This window comes from Pyrgilauda ruficollis, unplaced genomic scaffold, assembly GCF_017590135.1.
Source record: "Pyrgilauda ruficollis isolate IOZ18807 unplaced genomic scaffold, ASM1759013v1 scaffold162, whole genome shotgun sequence".
Taxonomy (NCBI): domain Eukaryota; kingdom Metazoa; phylum Chordata; class Aves; order Passeriformes; family Passeridae; genus Pyrgilauda; species Pyrgilauda ruficollis.
In genome coordinates, this window is record NW_024514987.1 from 214,463 (window position 1) to 237,757 (window position 23,295).

The 23,295-nt window shown below is 51.2% G+C and overlaps 2 protein-coding genes across 6 annotated transcripts; both read left to right on the forward strand.

Moving 5' to 3' along the window:
• Window positions 1-490: 490 nt before the first annotated feature.
• DHDDS (dehydrodolichyl diphosphate synthase subunit) lies at window positions 491-11,159 on the forward strand. 5 transcript variants are annotated; one of them, XR_005954768.1, is made up of 10 exons: window positions 491-549; window positions 1,789-1,872; window positions 2,685-2,801; window positions 3,339-3,481; window positions 4,083-4,199; window positions 4,352-4,453; window positions 5,106-5,220; window positions 6,345-6,452; window positions 9,238-10,956; window positions 11,055-11,159. XR_005954768.1 is itself a non-coding variant. In XM_041463206.1 (10 exons), the coding sequence occupies exons 3-10, from the start codon at window positions 1,810-1,812 to the stop codon at window positions 9,472-9,474; spliced, it is 1,002 nt and encodes a 333-aa protein (XP_041319140.1). In that variant the 5' UTR covers window positions 584-741; window positions 1,081-1,356; window positions 1,789-1,809; the 3' UTR covers window positions 9,475-11,159. The 5 variants fall into 5 exon arrangements, 3 of the variants coding, with proteins under 3 accessions (XP_041319139.1, XP_041319141.1, XP_041319140.1); XR_005954769.1 differs by having other exon boundaries at window positions 9,238-10,942; XM_041463206.1 differs by lacking the exon at window positions 491-549 and adding exons at window positions 584-741; window positions 1,081-1,356 and having other exon boundaries at window positions 9,238-11,159.
• Window positions 11,160-12,242: 1,083 nt separating this feature from the next.
• Window positions 12,243-15,723, forward strand: HMGN2 (high mobility group nucleosomal binding domain 2). Its single transcript, XM_041463233.1, has 6 exons — window positions 12,243-12,571; window positions 13,031-13,075; window positions 13,480-13,509; window positions 14,022-14,072; window positions 14,412-14,507; window positions 14,860-15,723. The coding sequence occupies exons 1-6, from the start codon at window positions 12,557-12,559 to the stop codon at window positions 14,893-14,895; spliced, it is 273 nt and encodes a 90-aa protein (XP_041319167.1). The 5' UTR covers window positions 12,243-12,556; the 3' UTR covers window positions 14,896-15,723.
• The last annotated feature ends 7,572 nt before the right edge of the window (window positions 15,724-23,295 follow it).

A 23,295-nucleotide genomic window follows, 5' to 3' on the forward strand; every position in this document is an offset into this window, starting at 1 on the left:
GTGGTTACTTTTGTTTTTCTCTCCTGGGGTTGAGGAGCCCAGACCCCAAATGGGGGTCCCAGGGCAGGGGATGGTGCTGGGAACCACCTCCCCTGCAGCCCCCCAAAAGTGCCCCAGCCCTGTCACGGGAACACAGACCGCTTTGGGTGGAAGGGACATTAATAATCCCACCCGATAATCCCACCCCTGCCATGGCAGGGACATCTCCCCTATCCCAGGCTGCTCCAAGCGCCCATGTCCAGCCTGACCTGGGACACTTCCAGGGATCCAGGAGCAGCCACAGCTTCTCTGGGCACCCTGTGCCTCCCCACGCTCACAAAGGGAGAACTTCCTGCCAGTTTCCCTCTGTCCCTCTGAAGCCATTTCCCGTGTCCTGTCCCTCACCATCATCCCTCCCCTCACAACTCCCCCCCCACTCCACCCGCCATCTTCCCCTCCCCTCAGGGCGCCCCCATCCCCGCGCACGCGCGGTCCCGCGCGCCGCCGTGTGACGTAAGCGGAAGGGCACGTCACCCTCCGGCGGAGGCTGAGGCGGCGCCGCCGGGGCAGGTACCGGGACCGGGAGGGGCCGGGGAGAGCCGGGGCTGACCGGAGCTTACCGGGGCTTACCAGGGCTTAGCGGGCACGGTGGGAGCGGTGCGGGCGGGCTGTGTCTCCTTCCACCGTGTCTCTCCCGCCGGCGGCCGCGTCCCTCCCCTCACGGAGCCGGCGGAGGCCTGAGGGACGCTTCCCGCCCGGGAGGTCCCCTCACAACTCCCCCCCCACTCCACCCGCCATCTTCCCCTCCCCTCAGGGCGCCCCCATCCCCGCGCACGCGCGGTCCCGCGCGCCGCCGTGTGACGTAAGCGGAAGGGCACGTCACCCTCCGGCGGAGGCTGAGGCGGCAGGTACCGGGACCGGGAGGGACCCGGGGAGAGCCGGGGCTGACCGGAGCTTACCGGGGCTTACCAGGGCTTAGCGGGCACGGTGGGAGCGGTGCGGGCGGGCTGTGTCTCCTTCCACCGTGTCTCTCCCGCCGGCGGCCGCGTCCCTCCCCTCACGGAGCCGGCGGAGGCCTGAGGGACGCTTCCCGCCCGGGAGGGCCCGGGCGGCTCCCGGGAGCGGAGGCACCCGCCGGGTCTGGGTGTGCGCCCCGCTCTCGGCCGGCTCCGCTCGCTGCCGGCGGCGGGACGGGGTGCCGGGGGCTGCAGCTCCCGGGCAGCGGGCACGGGCAGCCCCCGGTGAAGGGCGTTCCTCGGCAGCCCGGGGTCAGACCGCGCCGGAAGGGTCGGCCGCCGTTAGCTGGCCATTAGCAGGCGGCGGTGGCGCTGGGTGTGCTCAGCCTAGCCCTGCGAAGAGCTTTAGGAGCAGCCCGAGGTTCGGCAGTTCCTTGCCCTGGTGTTTGAGGCTGTGGGTAGGGATCCCTTCCTGAGGGGGAGGCCGAGAAAGCCCACACGGAGAACGAGCTGATGAGCGTAACTCGATCTGCTGCTGCCCTGGATGGTGGGATGGAGTCCAGGCGGTTGGGTCGGGGCTGTTTGTGCTGGGGTGGGTCTGTACGAACCAGTCCTGCAGGCTGCAGGACTCGGGGATGGTTTTCCTTGCACCGGCTGGTGCAGACTCCAGTCTGATGACACAGCTGGAAAATTCCAGAGCCTGTTTCTGGACCTGCTTATCAAAGGACTCGCACAGACAATGTAAAGGGCTCCAGAGCAGCAAGTCAGAGCTCATTTCTCCCAGGGGGTTTGTTTGCTTTGGGCTCAAACAATCATCTCTAACCCCTTTATTTTCAATTTCCCTTTGAAAAAGGAAAGGAGCTCTCAATAAAAAATGTCGTGGATCAGAGAGGGCGAGCTGACCATCATAGAGAGGTTCTGTGCCAACATCATTAAGGTAAGGGATGCATTTGGGTGGGTTTTGTGGTGAGGAGCTGGCAGGTTCTTCGGGGTGGAACTGTCTCTGTGGCTGCAGTGCTCTGGAAAGGGAGTGTTGTTGGCAAGGCTGCCTTTAGTGCTGGCACTGGATGTGCATCCCTAAACTCCATCCCAGGGTGGGAGATTGCTTGGGCTTAGCCTTGCAAATGAGCAGGCAGTGCTTGCCAAAAAGGATCTGTGCCCTGGCTGAGGCAGGCAGGGCATGGGAAGGGGGGACAGGAGAGAGATCCTCACGCTGGGAGTTGAAGGAAGGAAACTGAGTATTGGAACAAAAACTCACCAGTTCCAGGAGAATTCTCTCCTTGCTCAGGCTTGAGACTGGTGGTGCTGCCCTGGTGAGGTCAGTGGAAAGGAGCACTGGAAAAGGAACACTCCTCTTTGTGGGGGGAGTTTGTTTGTCTTATGGCCTTTCCTTGTGTTCTCTGAAGGTAACTGTGTCTGTGAAAAGGCCCTTGAGGTCTGAAATTAAAAACACATCATTAACCCCTGTGTGCCCCCCTCCCTGGCTGCAGCTCAGCACTGAGCTCCTGAGCACTGCAGCTCTGTCCTGAGGGAAATGGGGAGGGCAGAGCTGCTTTCCAGTTCAGGCACTTGTCAGCACTGAGCTGTTTCTTTGGAGACCCCAAACCGGGCTTGGCAAGGAGGAAACGAGCACCCTGCTCATTGCAGCTGCAGGGAGACAGCACCACACCCCTGGGAGCACACAGGGCTGGGGGGACACAGGGGACAGCCCTGCTCACTGCTGCTCTCCTGTGCTTTCCCTGTTTCCAGGCAGGTCCAATGCCCAAGCACGTTGCCTTCATCATGGATGGCAATCGCCGCTACGCCCAGAAGTGTCACGTGGAGAGGCAGCAGGGACATTCCCAAGGCTTTGATAAGCTGGCACAGGTGGGGAGGATGTGTTCTGCCTTTGTGTGGTGGAAGTTTGAGCTGGGTTTGCTGCTGGACTGGTGTCCTGTGTTCCTTCTCTTCACTCTTGCTGTGCTTGGAGCTGCTGTTCATCGTCAGGATTCACAACTTCAGCTCCTCCCTCTCTGTGTTATCTTGCAGAGTCATTCTATTCAGCTGTTTTTCCTTCTGTTTTGCACTCAATTAAAATATCTGCCTTACAGATCCCAAGGCCTTTATTTCTCTGGAACAGGTGACTTTCTCTGAAAATATTTTGAAAAGTGCAGTATGATATAATTTATAAACCAGTGGTGCTTTTCCTGGCTGGATGAGTTCCCTGTGATGGATTCTCATCCTCAGGTAGTGATATTTTCCTCCTGTTCTTTAAAATGAATCTGTAATTCACATCTAGGTGCTCCGTGTTTTTGATAATCACTTCTTTTGATCCAGACCTGGCCTGGTGGGAGACCGCAGGAAGGTTTCACATGGAGAACTTGTGTCTTGCTGGCCTGATTGTTACATTTTGTCTTCTTGCAGACACTGCGGTGGTGCTTGAACCTGGGCATTCGGGAGGTGACAGTTTATGCCTTCAGCATTGAGAACTTCAAACGCTCCAAGGAGGAGGTGGATGGGCTCATGGACCTGGCCAGGCAGAAGTTCAGCCGCCTCCTGGAGGAGCAGTAAGAGCCCCCCACGGGTGGAGCTGGGGCAGGACACAACAAATTGCAGGGATGTTCCAAGCTGTGAGAATGGATTCATGAGCAGAGCCTTCCCCACCCGCAGTCAGGCACTGCCTGCCTGGGTGGGGTGTACAGCTCTGTGCATAAACACTCCCCCTGCATATCAGGTTTGGGGCAACTGTGCCATCCAAACCATGGGGACGAGGACAGCTTTCAGATAAACACAGCACAGTCAGAGACACGGAGTGCCAGATGTTGTTTTCATGAAATATCAAAACTCTGTCTTAATTTTTGGTTAGTTTGAAGTGCCCAGAGCCTATGGTTGTACTCTAAGCCTCCTCAGGTAGGGATGCCTAATCTGTGATCATGTCCTGGTCCTTTGGTTATGTCTGTAGCTCAGGAACTGGTGAGGGGAATGATCACTGTCCTTTGTGGAATGGTTCGGGATGATCAAATCTCAGCCACTTTGGCACACCTGGAAACCATTTGGTGGTTTTGCCTTTCTCCAGTTCCCGGCTTTGCTGGAGCTGTGGGTGGATGTTGGCACTGGTGCAGTAGAGACTGATGTGTTTTCTGTGCTCCCCACTGTGGCTGGGTGCAGGGAGAACCTGAAGAAGCACGGGGTGTGCATCCGTGTCCTCGGGGATCTGCCCCTCCTGCCCGTGGATATCCAGGAGCTGATTGCCCAAGCTGTGCTGGCAACCAGGAACTACAACAAGTGAGTGACCTCACGCCTTCCTCCTCTTCCTGAGGGCTGGGACTTGTCAGACATGCTACACCTCTTTTTTCTTCCTGGTCCTGCAAGCACACATCGCTGTCATCTGCTGGGCCTTCCCAGGATGAGCCTCTCACAGCTTTTCCTCTGTGCAGGTGCTTTCTGAACGTCTGCTTTGCTTACACATCGAGACATGAGATCAGCAATGCTGTCAGGGAGATGGCCTGGGGGGTGGAGCAAGGACTGCTGGAGCCCAGGTAACTCTTGGTTTTCTGTGTGAGGCTTTTGGATGAATCCTGCCTGTCTTACCACTCACACTGCATGAGGAACCTCTCAGAAGCCAAGTGGCTTTGAAATAGATCTCATTAAACCACTGTGACTGGAACAAATGACTTAAAGTTACTATGCAATGTTTGGCTTTTATTATTTCAGTTACCATGGTGATAGATACACAACCAAGACAGAAGAGAAATTAGGTCTGTGTCTTAAGTTAGTTTAAATGTGAAGGCAGATTTTATGCCACAACAATTGGCTGCTTGGCTGACAGTCTTAGCTGTGAGGTCAAACAACAGATGAATCATGAATGCTGCACTGTTCCTCCACCCTGAAGGAGAAGGAATAGTTACACTCTGCTCCCTGCTCCAGATGGAAGCCCTCACAGTCTGCTTCCACCACTGTGTTGTGTTTCAAAGAGCATGGAGTGGGATGCTCTGGGGGCTGGAATAGCATTTAGAATAGCCTGTGGAGCAGACAGCAGTGTCTAAAAGAAGCAAGTCGATGACTGTCTGTGCTTCAGCTCCACCACCCAGTTTTAATTTGCAGCCCTGAGTTTGCATAAAACCCCTTAACTCTGGTTTGTGGCACATCCATCAGGTGGGAAGGGTGTCTGATAAACTGTGTCTCTTTCAGTGACGTGTCTGAATCACTGCTGGATAAATGTCTGTACACCAACAACTCCCCCGACCCAGACCTGCTGATAAGGACCTCGGGAGAGGTTCGCCTCAGTGACTTCTTGCTCTGGCAGGTAAAGTCTCTGTTCTCTCCTTGGGATAGTCCATCTTTGCCTCAGAGTGCTGGTGTTCCACTGACTGCAGGAGCACACAGGTGTGAGGGCTCTGAATCTCCTCCTGCTGGGGTCAGGTAACTTCAGGATGGAGTGAGTGCTGGGGCACCTCTGAGCAATCCGTTTCTGGCAGATCTGTGTTTGCCTAAAATCATGAATTCTCATCCCTTGGCTCCTCTCCCCACCTTCAGATAATTTCTTGTTTGTAGACAACATTTGAGTGGCGTTGCTTCAGCTGAAGCTCACGTGTTATTTTACATGTTTGGAGCCAAAACCCACTTGCCTTTAGGCAACCACATCAAATTATTCCCATTCTAATTTATTTAATTGGCAAGTTCTCAGAAGTTGTCTGGCCTGAGCTGTGCTTACCTACCAAGGCATCCCCTCTCCTCCCCCTGTTTTTGGGCACACCTATACCCTGGGTGGTGTTGATGCTGTGAAATAACACTTTGCTTGCTCCTCTCGGTGGTAGAGGAGTCCTGTTAAGTGTTGGATTGTTTTAGCAGTCATCATAGGAACATATTTACCTTAAACTGTGGGTACTTGGTGGCAAAAATAGGTTTTGACTTGAAATCTTTCATCATCCAGCTCAAGGATATCTTCAGTGCACCACAACTCTTGGCTTCATTAAGCAGTTTAAATGCCACGAGTGGGCAGTAAGGAATATCATGAGATGTCATTTGAAGAATGGCTTAAATGTCACGTCCTGATCCTCAGTTCAACTGTTATTCCCTTAGCCTTTGGTACTCCAGTGTTGCTATTTTAGGTTTTTATAAGTCTGTGATGCTTAAGCTATTAAAAATACCTCTCTGAAGACCAACACAGCATTAGAAAGGATTCTGCTGATGCCTTTGCAGGAGTGGATGACTGGTGTCCCCAGCATTGAAAACTAATTAGAAGGGCTCTACATTGTGCAATTTCAGACTCTCCTAGCTGGTTTTTTCCTCACTTTAAGTAGAATCTGATAACACAGCCTAGGTAAAACCTTTGTGGGGAAAGTGGCATCGTTTGCCCAACAGAGTTGCATCTTAATAACCTTTTCTCTTGCTCAGTGATTAAATTGGTGGTGATCTTGCTTTCTGCAGACATCCCATTCATGCCTGGTGTTTCAATCAGTCTTGTGGCCAGAATATTCCTTTTGGAACTTGTGTGAAGCTATCCTTCAGTTCCAGATGAACTACAGTGCTTTACAGGTAAGGGAGCCTTGGGGAAGTGGAAAGCCCAACCCCATGTGTCACCTGCACAGCAGCTGGAGATCAGGTGAGAGGTGCAAAGTGGGAGCAGTGGTTGTAGGTTAAGCTCTTGTTTCAGTAGCAGCTCATGTGTTGCTCCTCCTGTACCCCTGTGGCTTGTTACAACGTCTTGGTGTGTGGCCAGACTCCTCTACTTTCAGCAAGACCCAAAATATCCAAAGTCAGCACTGTCTGTGTTACTCATTGCTCCTTCCACAGCTGGAGCATCTGTCCCAGGGCTCACACACCCAGTGAGCACTGCTGGTCTGCCACAGGGTGAAACCTGCTCTCACACTGGAACAAGCAGAGTACTCACATGCTCTTCCTCTAACTCCACTATTGTTTTTAGGGTTGTAACAAGTGGGTGTGGAGTTTCCTTTGTGGGAGCTGAAATGAGGCAGCCTGAGCTGTGAGTCTGTGCACAAGTGTCCTCTTTCTGGTGGGTCCAGATGTACCTGCTGAAGGGATTGTTCCTATTGCTCACTGACATTGTTCCTCTCCTTTTAGATCTGTTGCTGGGAGCTCTCCCTGACCTGGTTCTGATACAGCTGGCCAGTACAGTAGTGAGATAGGGGTTTGGCTATTTTTAAGCTAAACAAGTGTGGGAGCTGAAACTCTTGATGGAGAAATGTGGGGGGCAGCAGCTGGTGACACAGAGGCAGCAGTGACAGCAGAAGGGCCTCAGTGTGGCAGCTCTTCATCCCCACCACATCTCGCTGCTGAATGTGTCTGTTCCTTAATTATTTGAGTCCTCTTTTCAAAAATAGGCATTATATTGCCCTTTTCTTCCTTCAGGGACCTTGCTCACCCCTGAGAGTTGTCAAAGAGATTATAGCCAGTTGTGGTTATGGCTGAATTTAATCAAGTGCAGCCAGTCTGGCAGCATCCAAACTCTCCATGTCCTTAACCTCTTTTGTTCCTATTTCTGGCCCAAGTCTGCCCTTTTCCTACCAGCAATTCATTGTATTAGTACAACTAATGGCAGTTCACCTTCTGCATGAAGAGGGAAGCAAAAAAGGCAGTAGTGTTTGTCATTGCCATGAGCTTGGCCTCTGTCTGGAACAGTAAGGTCACTGTTCTGACTTTGCTCCTGGTGCTGGTTTCTGACAGGCAACAAATGCAGCTTCTGTTCCCAGCTATCCTCATCTTTTCCTAGTTCTGGTTGGTGGCTGGATGTGTTCATGCCATGCTATTATCAAGGTTTCTCATTGTCCACATTTGTTCTCTGGTCAGTTTTCTCCCTGTAAGAGCCACTTTGCAGTGTATGAGCCTGCCCTTTTTTTCCCAAGGAACCCTCACAATTGTGCAAAGGGAGGGCTTCTCCCTCAGAGGAACTGAGGTTTAGGAGCTGGGCCTTTTTAAATTTAAAATAGGTGATCTTGAAATCCAGAAGAAGTCATGAAGCAAATTCTCTTGGTGGAAGGGTTGCTGTCAGTGAGGATGGTGGGACTGTGGGGGCCTTGCTGAGAAGCCATGATGTTTTACAGCAGTTGTGTCTGCTTTGGGAGTGTGCTGCTGCTTTTGGGGTGTGGATGGGCAGCAGGATGGAAGGGGAGACAAGGTACAGAAACCCCCCTTGATTTGGAGGTAGTGGACAAAAGATATTCTGCTTCCATCAGCTCAAACAGCATCACTTTAGTGGCTGCCATTTTATTTCCCAGCTGGTTGTTGCTCTCCATGGAGTCCCAGCACCAGCTGGACCCTGCTTTTGGTAGCTGGTAGATCTTGGGAAGGAGTGCAGGGCCAGCTGAGTCTTTTCTGGGCAATAAACAGAATTGCACTTTGAGGGTGGAAGTCTTCTGCTCAGCAGGCTGATGACCCTTGCAGTGCAGGTCAGCCTTGGAGAGCATCCCTTCAGTGGGTTTGCTGGGGGTATTGCTGCTCACATTGCCAGCACAACAAAAGCTAATTTCCAGAGCTATAGCTGCCTTGGGCTCAGGAAGAGTGTGGGGATGAGTGAGTCAGGCTCTCATTAGAGTAATTATTCTTCTTGCTTGTTTGAAAGACCAGCACTTCCCAAGTGTGTGTGTGTCAGTTTATGTCACAGTGACCAGTTTTACAGTTTTTAAAAATAGAACCTCAATATTCCTCCCTGCTGATGTTTTTTGGCTGTTGGAAGCTGCAGGCCAGGACGTGTGCAATAAGGAGAAATCTAAAAGTGATGTTCTACAACAAAATATTTCAAATACTTGAAGGGTAGACAAGGATGGCTCCTGCCTTTGCCTTTCTCCTGCTGTGTCTCAAGCCAGTTCACCCTTAGATCACAGAAATTTGGGAATGCTGAGCTTATTTCTGCTTTTGTTTTAGAGCTGATTAGCTCAATACTGGATCATCTCAAAGAATTGCCCTGTAAGTCATGGTTTGGAATCCCTTAAAACCTTTCAGCATCAAAAGTTCTGTGATAACACTGCTGAGGATAAGAGTGTGCACGTCTGGGGTTCAGGAGTTCTCCTGTAGCTGCTCCTCTCTGATTCCAGTATCTCAGGGTTTTCCCAAATCTGTCCTGACTTTTATCTGTTCTAACTCGGAGCTAATGCTGTGAGCAGAGCTGTGTCTTGGAGGGGAAGCCCAGGAGGTTATCCCTGTATTTTCTGAGCAGGCTGCCTCAAGGTGGAAGAGGCAGACCCGGAGGCAGCCTTGAGTGAGCGTGCAGATCCACGGCCGGGCAGAGGCCGTTTGTCCCCCCGTACCCCAGGTGAGCTCAGAGGCCTGGTAAGGTGCTAACACTCGCTGCTTTTCACTCCAGAAGGCCAGAGACTCCTACCTGGAGGAGAGGAGGCGACAGCAGATGGAGAGGGACCAGGCTTACGTGACCAAGAAGCTGCAGCAGGAGGGGTGTGTGACCCACGGAGACTCGCGGCGCCGGCGCACGCTGCTGCAGAAATGCACGGCCCTGCGGGAGGAGAGGATCCAGGGCTTCCTGCAGGCCCTGGAGCACAAGAGAGCAGACTTCTTGGAGAGACTGTGTCCAGTGTCTGCGTGACACAGGTGCTGGGCTCTGGGGAACACGGCGTGCAGAGCTGCTGCCCACAGGGACTGGCTCACCGGGCCCTGCCGTGGCAGCCAGGGCTGCTCCAGGAGCTCCCTCCTGCCGGCCCTGCCCGGAGCAGGGATGGCTGCTGTGAACTCTCCTGGCCTGGGATGCTGCTGAGGAAGGTGGTGCCGTCCTGTGTCACCTCCCTGCCCTGGTGACAGATCCCTGCACCCTGCTGGGTCTCTGCTGCTGGGTCCTTGACAGGCCAGGTGTTCTGGTGACAAGAAGTTAACTGCAATGAGCCTCCTCCAGTTCTCTGCTCCTGAACTGGCCCAGCCAGACCAGTTCAGTCCCATTAAATCAGTCTGGGCTCGGGTTCTTCCCATGGCTTTGCAGTAGGGAATCTTCTGTTGAGATGTCCTCTGCTGTCCCATCAAGAGAGCCCTGCTTTTGCAGGGAGAGGATTGTTCCTGGTGTCAGGGGCATTCCCCCTGCCTGCTCGCTGACAGCACCTTGTCTTTTCCCCACCTGACTGCTGGCTGGGATGTACCCACTCCTGGTCTCCAGAGAGCTAAAGGAAGGGTTCCCACCCTTGCTGTAAGGAAAAAAAGCTGCTCCAAAGCTTCAGCAGGTCCTGAGATCTCTCCTGAGCAGTGGATGTGGGGAAAACCCAGGTGCAGAAGGTGCTGGTGTTGGACCACACTGACCTTGGGAAAGGCTCTGAGCAGGCAGGAAAAAAGGATTGGTTGGGAATGAACCTTCTCAGGCAGGAAATTGGCTAAACACAGGTGATGGCTACCATATGCCATCAAACCCTCTGAGGGAGTAGGGAATGAGGGTGGGCTTCATTCAGGAATACAGTGGCCAAAACCAGCCTCTGACCCCAGCCAAAATGGTTCAGAAGGGCAGTTTGGCTGATGCTAAAGGGACTGGCCAGAGCAGCTGTGGAGTGTTGCTTGTTCTCACTTTTCCACTGGCAGGGAGATGGACAAGCTGATTTCCAAGGTTGTTTCCATCTCTCCTTCCTCCTGGTTTCCGTCCTCACCATCAAAATAACTGAAAATGTTTGATTTTTGCTCCTGATGCACACACACGTGTGGCAGTACCAGCTGTTGCTGGGTTTGAAGTGTTTCTTCTTACCTCCAGGTGAAAACCACAAAATGCAGATTTAACAGCCTTGTAAGTGCTGCACTGAGCACTTGGCCTGTGATTGTGAAGAACTGTGTAGTCAAACTGGGAATAAAGTATATTCATACCAAAGTTACTTAAAAAATAACCTGAATGTTTAAAAGTAAGTAGAGCTGCTTATTTTAAGGTGTGATGAAGCTGGAATCCAGGTTTAATACAATAATATTTAATCTGTGACAGACTCCTCATGTGGTTCCTGCTAGCCTGGGAATGATTTGAAGGTTATTTTTACAGTGGTGTGAGCAGTTTGCTGGTACCCCAAAGCCTGCCCGAGTGGAGCTGTGTGCAGGTACCACCTCTTGTGTAAGTAGCAAAGAGAATTTGGCTGAAGATGTGCTGAGATGATGAGAGCTGTTGATGTTAAACTTCTTTTGCTGTATTTTATTTTCTCCATGTTTCAGGAAACTGTGGAAACAGTGTACTGTCCATGAGATGGAAACTCTCCAGTCTGCTTTACCAGGCTGATGGGGAGACTCTTCTACTCAAAAAATGTATTTTTGCCTTAAGAAAAAAAAAAATTCCATTGTGTTATGACTCTGCAGGTGACAAAAGCCACAGTGGTGGCTTTCCACAAAGTACTGCTCCTGTTGCAGGTGAGGTAAGTGAAGGATCTGGTTTATAAAATACTTATATGGAAAGTTTTAATCCATTTTATAAAAGGCATCACTGGAGCAGGGGAGGAGGAAGAGCCCTTCAAAAGGTTCCTGTTACCTGGCTTTGTACATTTCACCTGCATCAGTCATTCCAGTAAATGCAATTTTAGTTATTTCCCCCTGTGAGCCTTCCTTTGTTAGAGGGTGGAGATGAGTTACCCAGGCAAACTCCAGAGTTTCAGGAGTGCATCTTTCCAGTGAATCTGTGGAACTAGAGCCACAGGCTCCTGTCTGTGAGAACAGAACCTCCATCGTTAATTTATACGGGTTGAAGATGGGAAAAATCAGCACGGCTGGAAAAATGTGCAGCTGGGGTCTGAAAAACCTGAATTTACCTGTGCAGGGAAGGGGGAAAGGCTGTTCCTTGGGGTGATTTTCTGAATGAGGTTGGACTGAAAGTGAAAAGTTCAGGGCACAGTGAAGTGGTGATGGAGACGTTTAGCTGGATTTCTGGCGCGGGGGCCGTGGCTGTGCCAGGTGTGAGGAATGTCCCCAACTCCCGAGTCACCTGGCACCAGCAGCGGGCACCTGTGTCAATTGATTTAACGTCATTTTAGTGCTTTTTAACATTGTTCTCTCTCCTTCCAGCACTGCCGCCTCCCTTTTTGGGCTCCAGCGCCCCGCATCTCCGGTGTTTTTACGGGAAAAGGGGCGCCCGCTGCTTCCCCCGGGAGCCGCTCCGGGTTGGGGGGCCCCGCGGGGCCGGAGGTGCTGAACGAACAGCTCCGCTCACCTGCGCGCGGGATCGCCGCGGGGTGCGGGTGTCCCCCCCCCGCCTCCACCAACCCCGTTATCCCCGGAGCCGTTTTTCACATCCCGAATTTTCACCTTTTCCCCCCCCTTTTTCCCTCCCCCCCCCCCCTCCCCCCCCCCCCCCCCCCCCCCCCATCCCCTCCTTCCCTCCCCGCCTTGGCCCCACCCCACGTGACCCCCGCCGGCCAATGGGCGCGCGGGGCGGCGGGGATCCGGCTGGAACCGGTTGGGCCGCGTCCGGCTCTATATAAAACTTTATAAACACCCGATTCCAATTAGTGGGGTCGGGACCAGCGCAGCCCGCCGGGTGCAGCCCCGCGCACCGCTCCGCCGCACCGCTGCCCGCAGCCCCCCGCGCCCAGCGCGCCCGGCTCCCGCACCCCCGCCTCCCTCCGCCGCTCCCTCCGCCCCCTCACGCCGCCCGGCGCGCTCCGCTCTCCCCCACACACACACACACTCACACTCACACTCGCACACACGCTCGCACACGCGGAGCCATGCCGAAGAGAAAGGTACGTGCAGCTGCCGCCCCCCGCCCCCGCCGGCCTCTCCCCCCTCACGGTGTCCGCTCCCCCCTCACGGAGCCGCCTGCGGGAGGGGGGGCGGGACTACGCGCTCCCCCCCCGCGTTCGGGGCGGTAACGGAGGAGCGAGGCCTCACCGGGGGTGGGGGCGGCGCGGGGCCCGTTACCGGCGAGGGCCGCGGTGCGGGAGGGGCCGGCGCTGCCCGCCGGTCCGAACCGGTTGGTTTNCCCGCCCTGAGGGGGCAGCGGCGCCCCCGCACCGAGCCCGCACACCGCCTGGGCTGCGGGGCTGTGCCCCGGCATCCCCCGCCCGGCCCCCGGGGAGGGGCCGCTGCCCGCCGCGGGTGGGACGGGGATGGTCCCCCCGGGATAGCGGCGTTAAAACAGCGGCCGGTGGCTGCGAGTCCTGCCCATCGCTTGTCCTCACAACCTGTGTCCGTGTCCCCAGGCTGAAGGAGAGACCAAGGGCGATAAGGCCAAAGTTAAGGATGAGGTAAGAAGTTGGGTGTTTTGAGAAAGTTGGATCATCAAGTGTTTCGGTTGGAAGATGAGGGTTAACGGCGTCGGAATAACTGGGGAGTAGGGGGGAGGGTTGGTCTCAATTGATTCTGACTTTTCAAAGTCTTAACTGTTTTTTAACCATGAGAAATCTACTTTTAACCGTGAAAAATCTACTCAACTATCATTAGCTATTAGTGTTTTCAACAGCATAGCCTCATGTTTCTTGAGAACACAGAAAAAGGGAAACTGGGAAACTACCTCCTTAATTTGTAAAAACTAAAGAATGTAAACGTAATTTCTGGGGGTTTACTGCTTTGGGAAGAGAGCAAGTTTGTGAGATTTTTGAGAGTTCATGTTTGGTGTCATTTCAATAGAACCGTTGTCCTTTTCCTGCAGCCGCAGCGGAGATCAGCGAGGTTATCTGCTGTGAGTATCCTCTTGCTGGGCAGAGGTGTCACCCGTGACCCCTGGGCGTGTAAATGTGTGTCAGCGCTGGAGGTGAAAACCGAGTTCCTGCCCTAAGGATCTGCCCCATTGTGTGCTGCTGTGGGAGTGGTAAAATAATGGACAAACCAAATAGCTGCTGCAGTTGCAAATGTTTTTATTTGCTTTCCTAATGCTAAGCTATTTGGCCTGAATGCTTAAAAAAAAAAAAAAAAGTAGTTTGTTTCCCTGGAGCAGGATTTGAACAAGGGCTTGGAGTGCCAGGACAAGGGGAATGGCTTCCCACTGCCAGAGGACTGGGGTGTTGGGAAGGAATTCCTGGCTGTGAGGGTGGGAGGATCCCTGGCGGTGCCCAGGCCAGGTTGGCAGGGGCTGGAGCAGCCTGGCACAGTGCAGGGTGTCCCTGCCGTGGCAGGGGTGGCCCTGGGGGCTGTGAGGTGCTCCCAAGCCAGACCATTCCACGGGTGTCTAACACAGCTTTCCTCTCCCTGCAGAAGCCTGCTCCTCCCAAGCCAGAGCCCAAACCTAAAAAAGCAGCTCCAAAGGTGAGTCGGGTCCGGGCTGTTTGGAAAGGGAAATGAATGAACGGGTGCTGAGGTCTGGCATTGCCTGGCAATCCTGAAATCTGACAAACCTCTGGTGAACAGCCGTGTGTGAGGAAACGGAGCTGCAGCGCCGCTGCCTGAAGCTGAACTGACCACTTGCAGATTTTACAGAATTTGCCTAAAAAAATACCCAAGTGAAGACTTCACACTTGCTGTCAATCCCTTACCAAGCAAACCTTGGTGGTGTCTGTGCTCTTTTGGGGCCAGCACCCCTCGCTGGGGCTGTGCCTCGTGCCTGGCTGCTGGCAGCTGACAGCAAATGTTGTCTTGCATTTACAGAAGAGCGAGAAGGTGCCCAAGGGGAAGAAAGGAAAAGCTGATGCTGGCAAGGAGGGAAACAACCCTGCAGAAAATGGAGATGCCAAAACAGACCAGGTATCCCAGCAGCCTGTGGTGCACCAGCATTGATTCCTTTCCCTCTCGGACCGGGACAGGTCTTGGCTTGTGGCAGCAGCTTGCGACACTCAGCACAGAGGGGGGTGTTGGTAAAGAGTTAAATTGTCTGTTTGCCAGGGGATGTTGCCACATGGAAGTTACTGTTCTTCTGTGAAGTTCAAAATGAAACTTATAAGTTGTGTTTTAGGGTGCAACAGATGTTCAGTTTAATTTTATTAGAAATCAGAGCTGCGCAGCCCAGACAGGATTTGTTCTGCTCAGGGTTTTGCTGTATAGAAAAAAGAGTGTCCATTTTTTTAATGTGTTCACTTGTTCCCCTTTTCCTTTTCAGGCACAGAAAGCTGAAGGTGCTGGTGAAGCCAAGTAAAACGTGTGAATTTTTGATAACTGTGTACTTCTGGTGACTGTACAGTTTGAAATACTATTTTTTATCAAGTTTTATAACAATGCAGAATTTTGGTTTACTTTTTTTTAAGCTATGTTCTTAGCACACAGACCGCTTCATTGTTGTGTTCTGGGGGGGTGGGGGGCAATGGGGACAAATGTCATTTAGTCTATTTCTCAAAACCTAAATTTTAATAAGAAAAGCTTTTGCCAGTCCCCCAGTTTTTGGAAGAAGGGCCCTTCCTGCAGGGAGGAAGAAGGGATTCCCCCGTGCTGCCTGTCAGTCATGTCCAGGTGAACACCAAAGCTCCCAAGATGCTGTTGCCTGCTCCAAATCCCAGTGCCACCAGTTGTCCTTTGGTGTCCCCTGCTCACCCAGTCCCTCCCAACCACAGCAGAACTGCCGTTCTGGGACATCCCAGTGTCAGATCATCCGGATTTCTGGTGGCCAGTCTGGGATGTACTGGCTCAGAAAGGAGCTGCACTTCCTCTTTTCCATTGTGGACCCTCAGATACAGAAATCTGCCTCTCGAGTTTGTTTTCCTCTCAAAGTCAGGGTGGGTTTGTGCAGAGTTGTCAGACAACGCGCGGATGCGAACGTGTCCACCCTCACTCTAAACTTTGCCCTCTGCAAGTGCAAGCTGAAGATTCTTACGGTTTTTAGCAGCTTCTCCATGTCAGTAGTCCACAAAGGGAGGGGAGTTTGACAGTTGTTGTAAAATGTTGCGGATTGTAGCCCATGTCCTGCCTAAATTACCATGATTGTTCATGAAAAGTACCTTTAATAAAGCTGGATACGGTTTGGCTTGGACTGTTCTTGATGCTCTCTTTCTCTTGCCTTTAGCTCATGTGGTTTAAGAACATTTCCTTTGTGCATGTCTGTGTTTGTGTTTTCATTCAGATAATTAATTGTTGTAATTCACACCTGAAAAGCAAGATTTCCTTACCTAAAAGCGAGGTTTCCTTGCCTAAAAGCTAGATCACTGCAGGATGTTTGTAGAGCCTTGGCTTACTTGGAGCTGAAAATGGAACGTGTAAGTGAATCTACTGAGATAATTTTCTTTATTTTCTAAAATGTAGCACTGTACAAAAGGAGAAGGAATACAGTGATCTTGCTGCAGAGAAAAGTAAAATTCTGGTGAGCTTTTCTTGGGAGTGAAACCAGAACTGGCTCCATAAAACTGATGATGTGTTACATTTCTGCACTTAAACTTGAATATTGTTGCTCCTGCTAATCGAATCCAGACCTGGCTGGGGTAGTGACTAAGCAGGAGACGAGATTTTTTTGAGTAGAAATGCACCATTTTTATAATTGCTACTTAGAGTCCAGAGCAGAGCCAAACCCAAACCCCCCTGTGTAAATGTCTCCTTCAGTGACTGTCAGATGGAATATTTTTTCCATCTCTGCTTGGCTTTCCCTGGGATTTCAGAGTCTGTTTGTGATTAAGTTCAGTGACCTGTTTCAACCTGTGCTGATTTCAGAGGGAATCCAGTGAAAACGAGCAGGGCTGAGTTTCACATCCAGAAATTTCCGATGTTGGGAGTGCTGGAAGTGTCCTGGAGCGGCTGCACACACAAAAGGCACTTTGGGATGTACCCCTAGGAACTGCTCCAGCCCGTGTTCCCATCGCTGGTATGTCTAACAGAAAAGAAATAATGAATAATCCTGCCTAATAATCTTCATTAAACCCACCCAGAAATGGCCACCAAACCTCCGCAGGGGCCGGGCAGTGGGATGTCACTGCACAAAGGAAAATCATCATTAAATCTTAAAATCAGAAAGCTGGAAATAGCCTGCCTTGCTTTTGTAGAGTCTTACCTTGCTGGGCACCTACAAATGATCAAGTACTTGCAAAGGAGCTGGGGCTGAGGGGGTTGGCAGCTGGGATGTTCTGGTGTCCCTGTGTCCATCAGGGGCTGGGTGACCTCTTCACCCCGGCCATTAAACAAAGTGCTGCTGATGAAGGGGAGCTCGGGGCTGCTCTTTGTTGGAGTTACTCCTTAACTTCATCTTCCCACCCCCAGCAGCCTGTGCTGCCCTGTGTGGTTCCTTGCAGGATGTTTTCTCCAGCCAAGCACATGATTTTAAGCAGTGTCTGCCACCTCAATCCCTCGGAAAGCGATGGACATTTTGGGTGCTGAGGGTCCACCTGAGGTGCTTCCCCTGGCTGTGCCCTGCACTGTGGAGTTATGGACCTGTTGGGCTTGACTCGACAGGCAGGGCTCATCTATTTCTCCTTAAGCAAATAGAGACTGAGGGATGCTGGAGCCAGTAAATCCTACTAATTAGCTGTGTAAATGAAAGCTGGGGAGCAGGAGCTGAGCTGCAGCCCGTGCCTGGTTCGTGGTTGGAGGCACCACAAATCTGCATCGCCGCCTGCCAGAACGCCTGAAGCTGAACAGACATTTTTTCTGCTAAATTGTAATCATTTTACATGGAAAATTGTCTCTTTTATATCTGTTGGGAATGGGATTGGAGCTGCCAGGTGCAGTTAACAGGCTGGTCTCTCGTGTGGGCTCTGCAGCAGCAGGGATTTTGTCCTGCTGGAATTTTGGGAAGCATCAGCTCCAGGGTCCAGAAGTCACCACTGGCAACAGAAAACAAATGAGTTCTGTGCTCCATAGCAGGCCTTGAGGCTGGGCACCAGTATGGGTTAAATCCATGCAGTATTTGGGCTCTGCCACTAATTTGTTTCTCCATTTATTGATTTCAGCACAAGTCACCTGGGAAATAGGGCCAAACTGCTGCTGTCATTTATTTGCCTCTTAATAGGTGAAGTTGCAAAGAATGGCCAAGTTCTGCACAGGGCTGAAGCCTTTGGGATGCTGGAAGTGGATACTGGGGATGACCCTTGTTTTCCCAATACTTCAGGATTTTGCTGGGGTTTTAATAACAGTGAAATTACTGATAAATTATAGAGCAAAGTCTCTGGACTCCCCCCAGAGCAGTGACAATTAAACTGAGCAGAAGTTCATGTCAGCAAGTTGCCAGCCACTTCCCAATGTCCTACAGAGCCACCTTTCCCCCAGCCATGGGTTTATGTTAAACTGAAAGTGGATTGGGCTGAAAACCATGGGAACAGGTGAGCTGGACATGCCAGGAGGACTCCCCAGTGCCCTGGGATGAACAGTTTTGAGTTTCAGGATCATTTCCCCCTGCAGCAGTTTTCCTTTTGCCTTCACAGAGCTCAGTTCTGTTTGGAAGAAGCAACAGTTTCTTCCAGCCCTGCCACAGGTGGGCTGAAAGGGAGCAAGGAAGGAAAATGGACAGAATTCAGTGAGTGCATCCAGAGGATATTCAGTTGCAGGATCATTTTTGTCAGAAGAATCATGCAGCTTGATGGCACAGGGATTTCATTGTCCCTAAATCATCCCAGATATGGTAATACCATACCCAGGGACTAATATTGCTGACTATAATTCCTGAGAAATGGCACCTTCAACTGCAGCTGCTGGAGATGAAACAGAGCTTGAGTTAAACTCACAATTTACAGAGTGAGCCCATCATTTGTAAGGGATGGGGAGGAGATGGCACAGGGGGAGCTGTGGTAAAGTTGATTGAAGCTAATTAAGATCTTTAATAAGCTGGCTTTATAAGATTTCTGATGTGAGAGACTGGGCTTTTTAAAGACCCTTTATTAAAAACTGTTCTGTCTTTCTTTTTTTTTAATAGCATTTTAACAATCTCTTTACAAAGGGAGCCAGAAAATCTTGGTGTGGCAGAAGAAACAGGAGTAGAAAATTTCAGGGAAAACTTCGTCAATGTGAGACTTTTTAAAATGCATTAAAGCCTCCAAACAAAACACTTCATTGCCTTGGGTACAGCAAACCAGCCTGGAGAAAGCACTTGGAGAACCAAGAAGGAGCAGACCCAGCTGGGAGTGGCCCAGGTGTGGAGTAGGTACCACAATTCTCTGCATTTTGCTGGACACATAAACCCCAAACAAAATTTCTGCTTTTCCCCTTCTAAAGAGATTTGATAGAATAAACTTTTTCTCAATCAGTTATCCTGCTGAGGTTACTTTTGGATTTTGAACAGAATTCCCTGCAGGCAGCAGCTCTCCCCTGCTCTGGAGTTTCTTGCTGGCTCTGCAGGGGTGGGTGTATGTGGCAGTGTCCTCCTGGAGAGGAGCTGCTCTTAGATTACTATTAATCTGGATTACTATTTTAGCATTGCCCAGATAGATTTTTTTTGCTTTTGTTCCACTGAAGTGGTGTCTTGGTGCTTCTTGATGGAATTCAGTCTTACCTCAGCACAAGAGCTGAACATTCCTGTATTAGGGGTTCTGAGTTTAGCCCGGGGACTGATTGTAAACTTGGGCAATTAAATTAGCTTTTCTCATAATCTCCTCATAGGAGATAACAGCAGAGGCTGTTCCTGTGCTGGGGGTGTTTGGTGGATGGGTTTTCTTGGCTGCAGCCTGGTTGGAGGTGCCCAGGTTTCCCTGCCACACCACGATCCAACTCACTTCTGTGCTGCCAAACCCCACAGAGAAAAATTCCCTTGATACTGAATAACTGCTCTTGCAAAAGCTATCCGTGATTTCAGAGGCGAGCTGGCTCTGAGGCACGATGGCAGGGGAAGGCTGGACCTGGCAGCCTCCCGGCGCTCGTGTTCGGCTCATTAACACGCGGTGATTAACAGCCTGTTCCTTCCCTCCGCCACACGGTGGTACCAGGAAACGCGGAATGGGGCTGGCAGCGGCCAAAAGCGGCTCGGCAGCCCTGGGGAGGCTGGGCCCGGGCTCTCACAGTCTGAGGAGAGCTGCTTGCTTCTAGGAGGCAGAATCAGCGCTGCCCCGGCAGCCTCCATCCTCTGCCACCTTCAGAGACCAGAGCTGGACGAGCTCCACTCACCCGAGCAGTGTGAGCCCTCTCTGAGCCTCTCTTTCCAGTTTTTGTTATGATTTTACTCAAAATCCAGACTGAATGCTCAATTCCTCATCGGTTTACAGGCATAGCTGACATTGCAGAGGAATTTATCCGTGGTATATCAAGCCTTTGAACTTGGGCTTCCCATATTCTATTTTAAGATTCACTGGACCATTCCTTTTCCTCCTCAGGCCATTATTGCAGCTGCTGTGACACATGTCCTGAAAGTTTGAGCCTAAAACTAGAGCTGCCACTCTCCATCTCATCTGTCCTCATCTTGGGAAGGGATACTTTATCCCAAACCCAGATTTAAATAGGCAGCCAATAAGCCAAGTCTCTTTTAGGTTTGTTGGCACAAACTACTTATATCAGGCTTGCTGAATCTTCACTCTGAGATCACAGAATAAGTGGTGATGTTCAAAGAAGTGATACTTCATTATTGAAAACTCTCCTGTGCTTTTTGTGTTACTTCACTTTGCTTTTATATTCCAGTATTTGAGTTTGTGCTTTTGCTCTGCAAGCCAAACCTAGGAAATTGAGTTGTAACATCTGTGCTAATCTCCTTAAAAGTCTGACCAGAGTGATTCTTCTGATGCTGTAAAACTCTGGGCTCACTTTGCCAGCCAGCAACTTTTACCCACCTTGTATGAAATGATATCCTGTCACCTGCATTGTGCTGAAGCAATGCCACCAGCTGCTGGTTTTCCTTCACCTTTCCCACTCCCAAAAGCCTCAGTCGTTGGGTTATCTCCTCCTAGCACATGCTTTCCATGTTTATCTTTTCCAAGGACGGTGTTGAAAGCTGGGAAGGAAGTGGCTGCTTCCCAGAGCTGGCCAGATTGCAGGGAAAGCACTTGACACCCTCATGACACTTCCTTGAAATGGATGCAAAACAGAAAGATGAGCTCCTGGTAAGCCAAACTCATTCCTCTTATTCAGTTCTCAGTGCCTGCTTGGGGCAGGGATTTATGCATTTATTGGGGTGAGGATTTATTGGATAAAGTGGGCAAAACTCCACCCAGAATTATAGGGAAAAAGCAGAAGGCAGGGATTTCCAGTCACAAATGTAAATGCTGTGGCAGGAAGATTAGCAAACGTTGAAGCCAAGAGTTTCAGGGACATCTGAGTGCTGAAAACCACATTTTATTCGGTCTCCAGTGAGCACACCCTGTCACCATGCCCTGCTAGCTGTAGATAACAAACCTGGAGTGATTGTTCTGTGATCAGGGAAGGGAGCAGGCCAGGGTTCCACCCATTTGCAGTGAATTGTTGGGAATTTGGTTTAGTGATTAACTCAGTGAGTGAACAACTTCCACCAACAAAGGGACAAACCAGCCCTCACCTTGTGGGGAGGAAAAGCTGAGCTGGACAGGGTGAGGAGCAGCCTGGGGCAGTGGAAGGTGGGATGACATGAGCTTTAAGGTCCCTCCCAGCCCAAACCTGGGATTTTATGAAATTCTATGCAAGCAATAGGCTGGTTTAGCCCAAACCCTTCCCTCGTGCCCCAGAGCAGGCCGGGCTGGCAGCCCCAGAGCTGGCACTGACGGGTGATGTCCTGTGCTGTGAGCCTGCCCTGCTCACAGGAGCAAACAGATTGTTCAAGATAAACCTCCCCAATGTCAGCCCAAGGTCCTTGTCACATGCTGCATGCCCGGAGCTGGCTCTGAGCATTCCCTGGGCACTGGAGCTGGAAATGAAAACTGGTTTTGTTTTAAACTCAGCTTCCGTGGGTTCCTGCCGGCGTGAGGAGCAGCGTGTGGGCAGAGGTGAGCACAGAGCTGTGCCTGCTGGGCAGCTCTCCGTGGCTCCCTGCCTTGTGCAGGTCCCTGTGCACAGCAGCACCCTCACCTCTCCCCTCGGGTCCTGCAGCTTTCTGGCATTCGGGCACGGGGAGGAAAAATCACCTCATTCCCCCTGGCTGGTGCAGGACCGTGAGGGGTAGCACACACCCTGTGTGGGCTGGTTTGCCTCGTTCTTGGGCTGCTTGGCTTTCCACCTTCACTGAAAAATTCATTTCTAGGACCACAGTGCTGATATTTAAACCCATCTGGTTTTGTCTGAATAGTGAAGATATTCAAAGCCATGCCTGTGTCTTCCTCTCCCGAAAGCTTCTGCGGGTGATCTTGGAGAAGGGACATTTATCTGGTGGTAATTGACTCCCATATTAACTTCCAACTGGCAAGCAGCTGCCAAAAACCTGTTTTCCATCTCTGTTGATCAATAGTCCCTTTCAACAAGTATCTGGTGTTGCAGAGTGTTAACAGCTAATAGCACTATGATTCTTATCCTATTTTAAGGACTGTAGCATATCTCAGAGTCCTTATATATTATATATCTAATGGAGGAGTTCTGAGTTCAATAATGTTACATCTGATGTTATTTATTATCTATTTCCGACACACTGACCCTTTCTGCATCCTATCTTGTGCTGGGCCACTGCCACAGGACATTTATCTCCAACATGAGGTCAGTGGCTGCTTAGGCTGAGGGGGAAAATGATTCTGAGCAGACTGTAAATAGAGAAATGAGATGGCAGCTCTGGCCAGCAGTTCTGACACCAGGCTGCAAGGAGAGGGTGGAGGGAGCTCTTGCCTCCCATGCAAGCCCCAGCTGTGCTGTCACTGCAGCCAGCAGCAAATCCAAAGCACCTTCCAGGGCTGGAGCTGCTAAACTGCCCAGTGCCTCTGGCCAACCCCCCTTGGCATAAAATAACATCCTCTGAAGCTTTTATCGACCCACTGCGTGACAAAATACCCAATTAATCAAGTTTTTACTTTGTGAATTATGTTCCTCAGTGCCTGGGGGTGCAAAGCAGAGGCGAGTGAGAGGGGCCATTCTTGAATTCTGGGACATGAACTTGGGGACACATTTCTTTAGAAAAGATCTCCAATCCTCAGGGGTAAAATGTCACCCAGGGCAGCACCACCCTCCCCTCTGCACCGTGACAGGGGAAAGGCAGAGCCACAGTGTATGAAGAGGTGGCTTCCACCACAAGGGTGCCCACAAAGTTTAGGGGAAAAAAGATAAAAGTAAATTCTTGCTTTTGTTGCTAGAAATTATCTTCTCTGAGCAGTTCTGCTGTATGACAGTGAAATGAGAGCAGCACACAAGAATCAGGCAGGTGGATTTGTAGCCTGCTAGTGAAAACCCTTTGGGCGGAGCTTGGAGTGCCTGGAGGGCACTGAAAAGTGTTCTGTAAGAGGATTTCTCTAATGCAGGATCAAGTGTGTCCTGCCTCACCAGCAGAGGTGTGAGGACTCCTGGTAAAGCTCCCAGAAATGCACCAAGCTCTCCTCAGAGAGCCAGAGAAGGCCCAGCTGGGCAGGCCTGATACTCCTGAGGGAAACAGCAATTTAATAGTGAAGCAGCAGCTTGCATTTCTGACCCATTTTGTGTGTGCTGTGAGACGTGCAGTGCTGCAGAAATCCAGGAGCCTCCCTAAGGCCAGAGTCTGTTTGTTTGGGGTTTTGGGGGATGCTGATGAGGGACAGATAGATTTTCTTTTTCCAGG

Excerpts from the sequence above, each read along its gene's own strand:
- DHDDS (XM_041463205.1), top strand. The coding sequence starts at position 1,810 with ATGTCGTGGATCAGAGAGGGCGAGCTGACCATCATAGAGAGGTTCTGT. Across the intron at positions 2,802-3,338 it reads GCTTTGATAAGCTGGCACAG|ACACTGCGGTGGTGCTTGAA; the intron begins GTGGGGAGGATG and ends GTCTTCTTGCAG. Across the intron at positions 4,200-4,351 it reads GCAACCAGGAACTACAACAA|GTGCTTTCTGAACGTCTGCT; the intron begins GTGAGTGACCTC and ends TCCTCTGTGCAG.
- HMGN2 (XM_041463233.1), top strand. Across the intron at positions 13,510-14,021 it reads GATCAGCGAGGTTATCTGCT|AAGCCTGCTCCTCCCAAGCC; the intron begins GTGAGTATCCTC and ends CTCTCCCTGCAG. Across the intron at positions 14,073-14,411 it reads CTAAAAAAGCAGCTCCAAAG|AAGAGCGAGAAGGTGCCCAA; the intron begins GTGAGTCGGGTC and ends TTGCATTTACAG.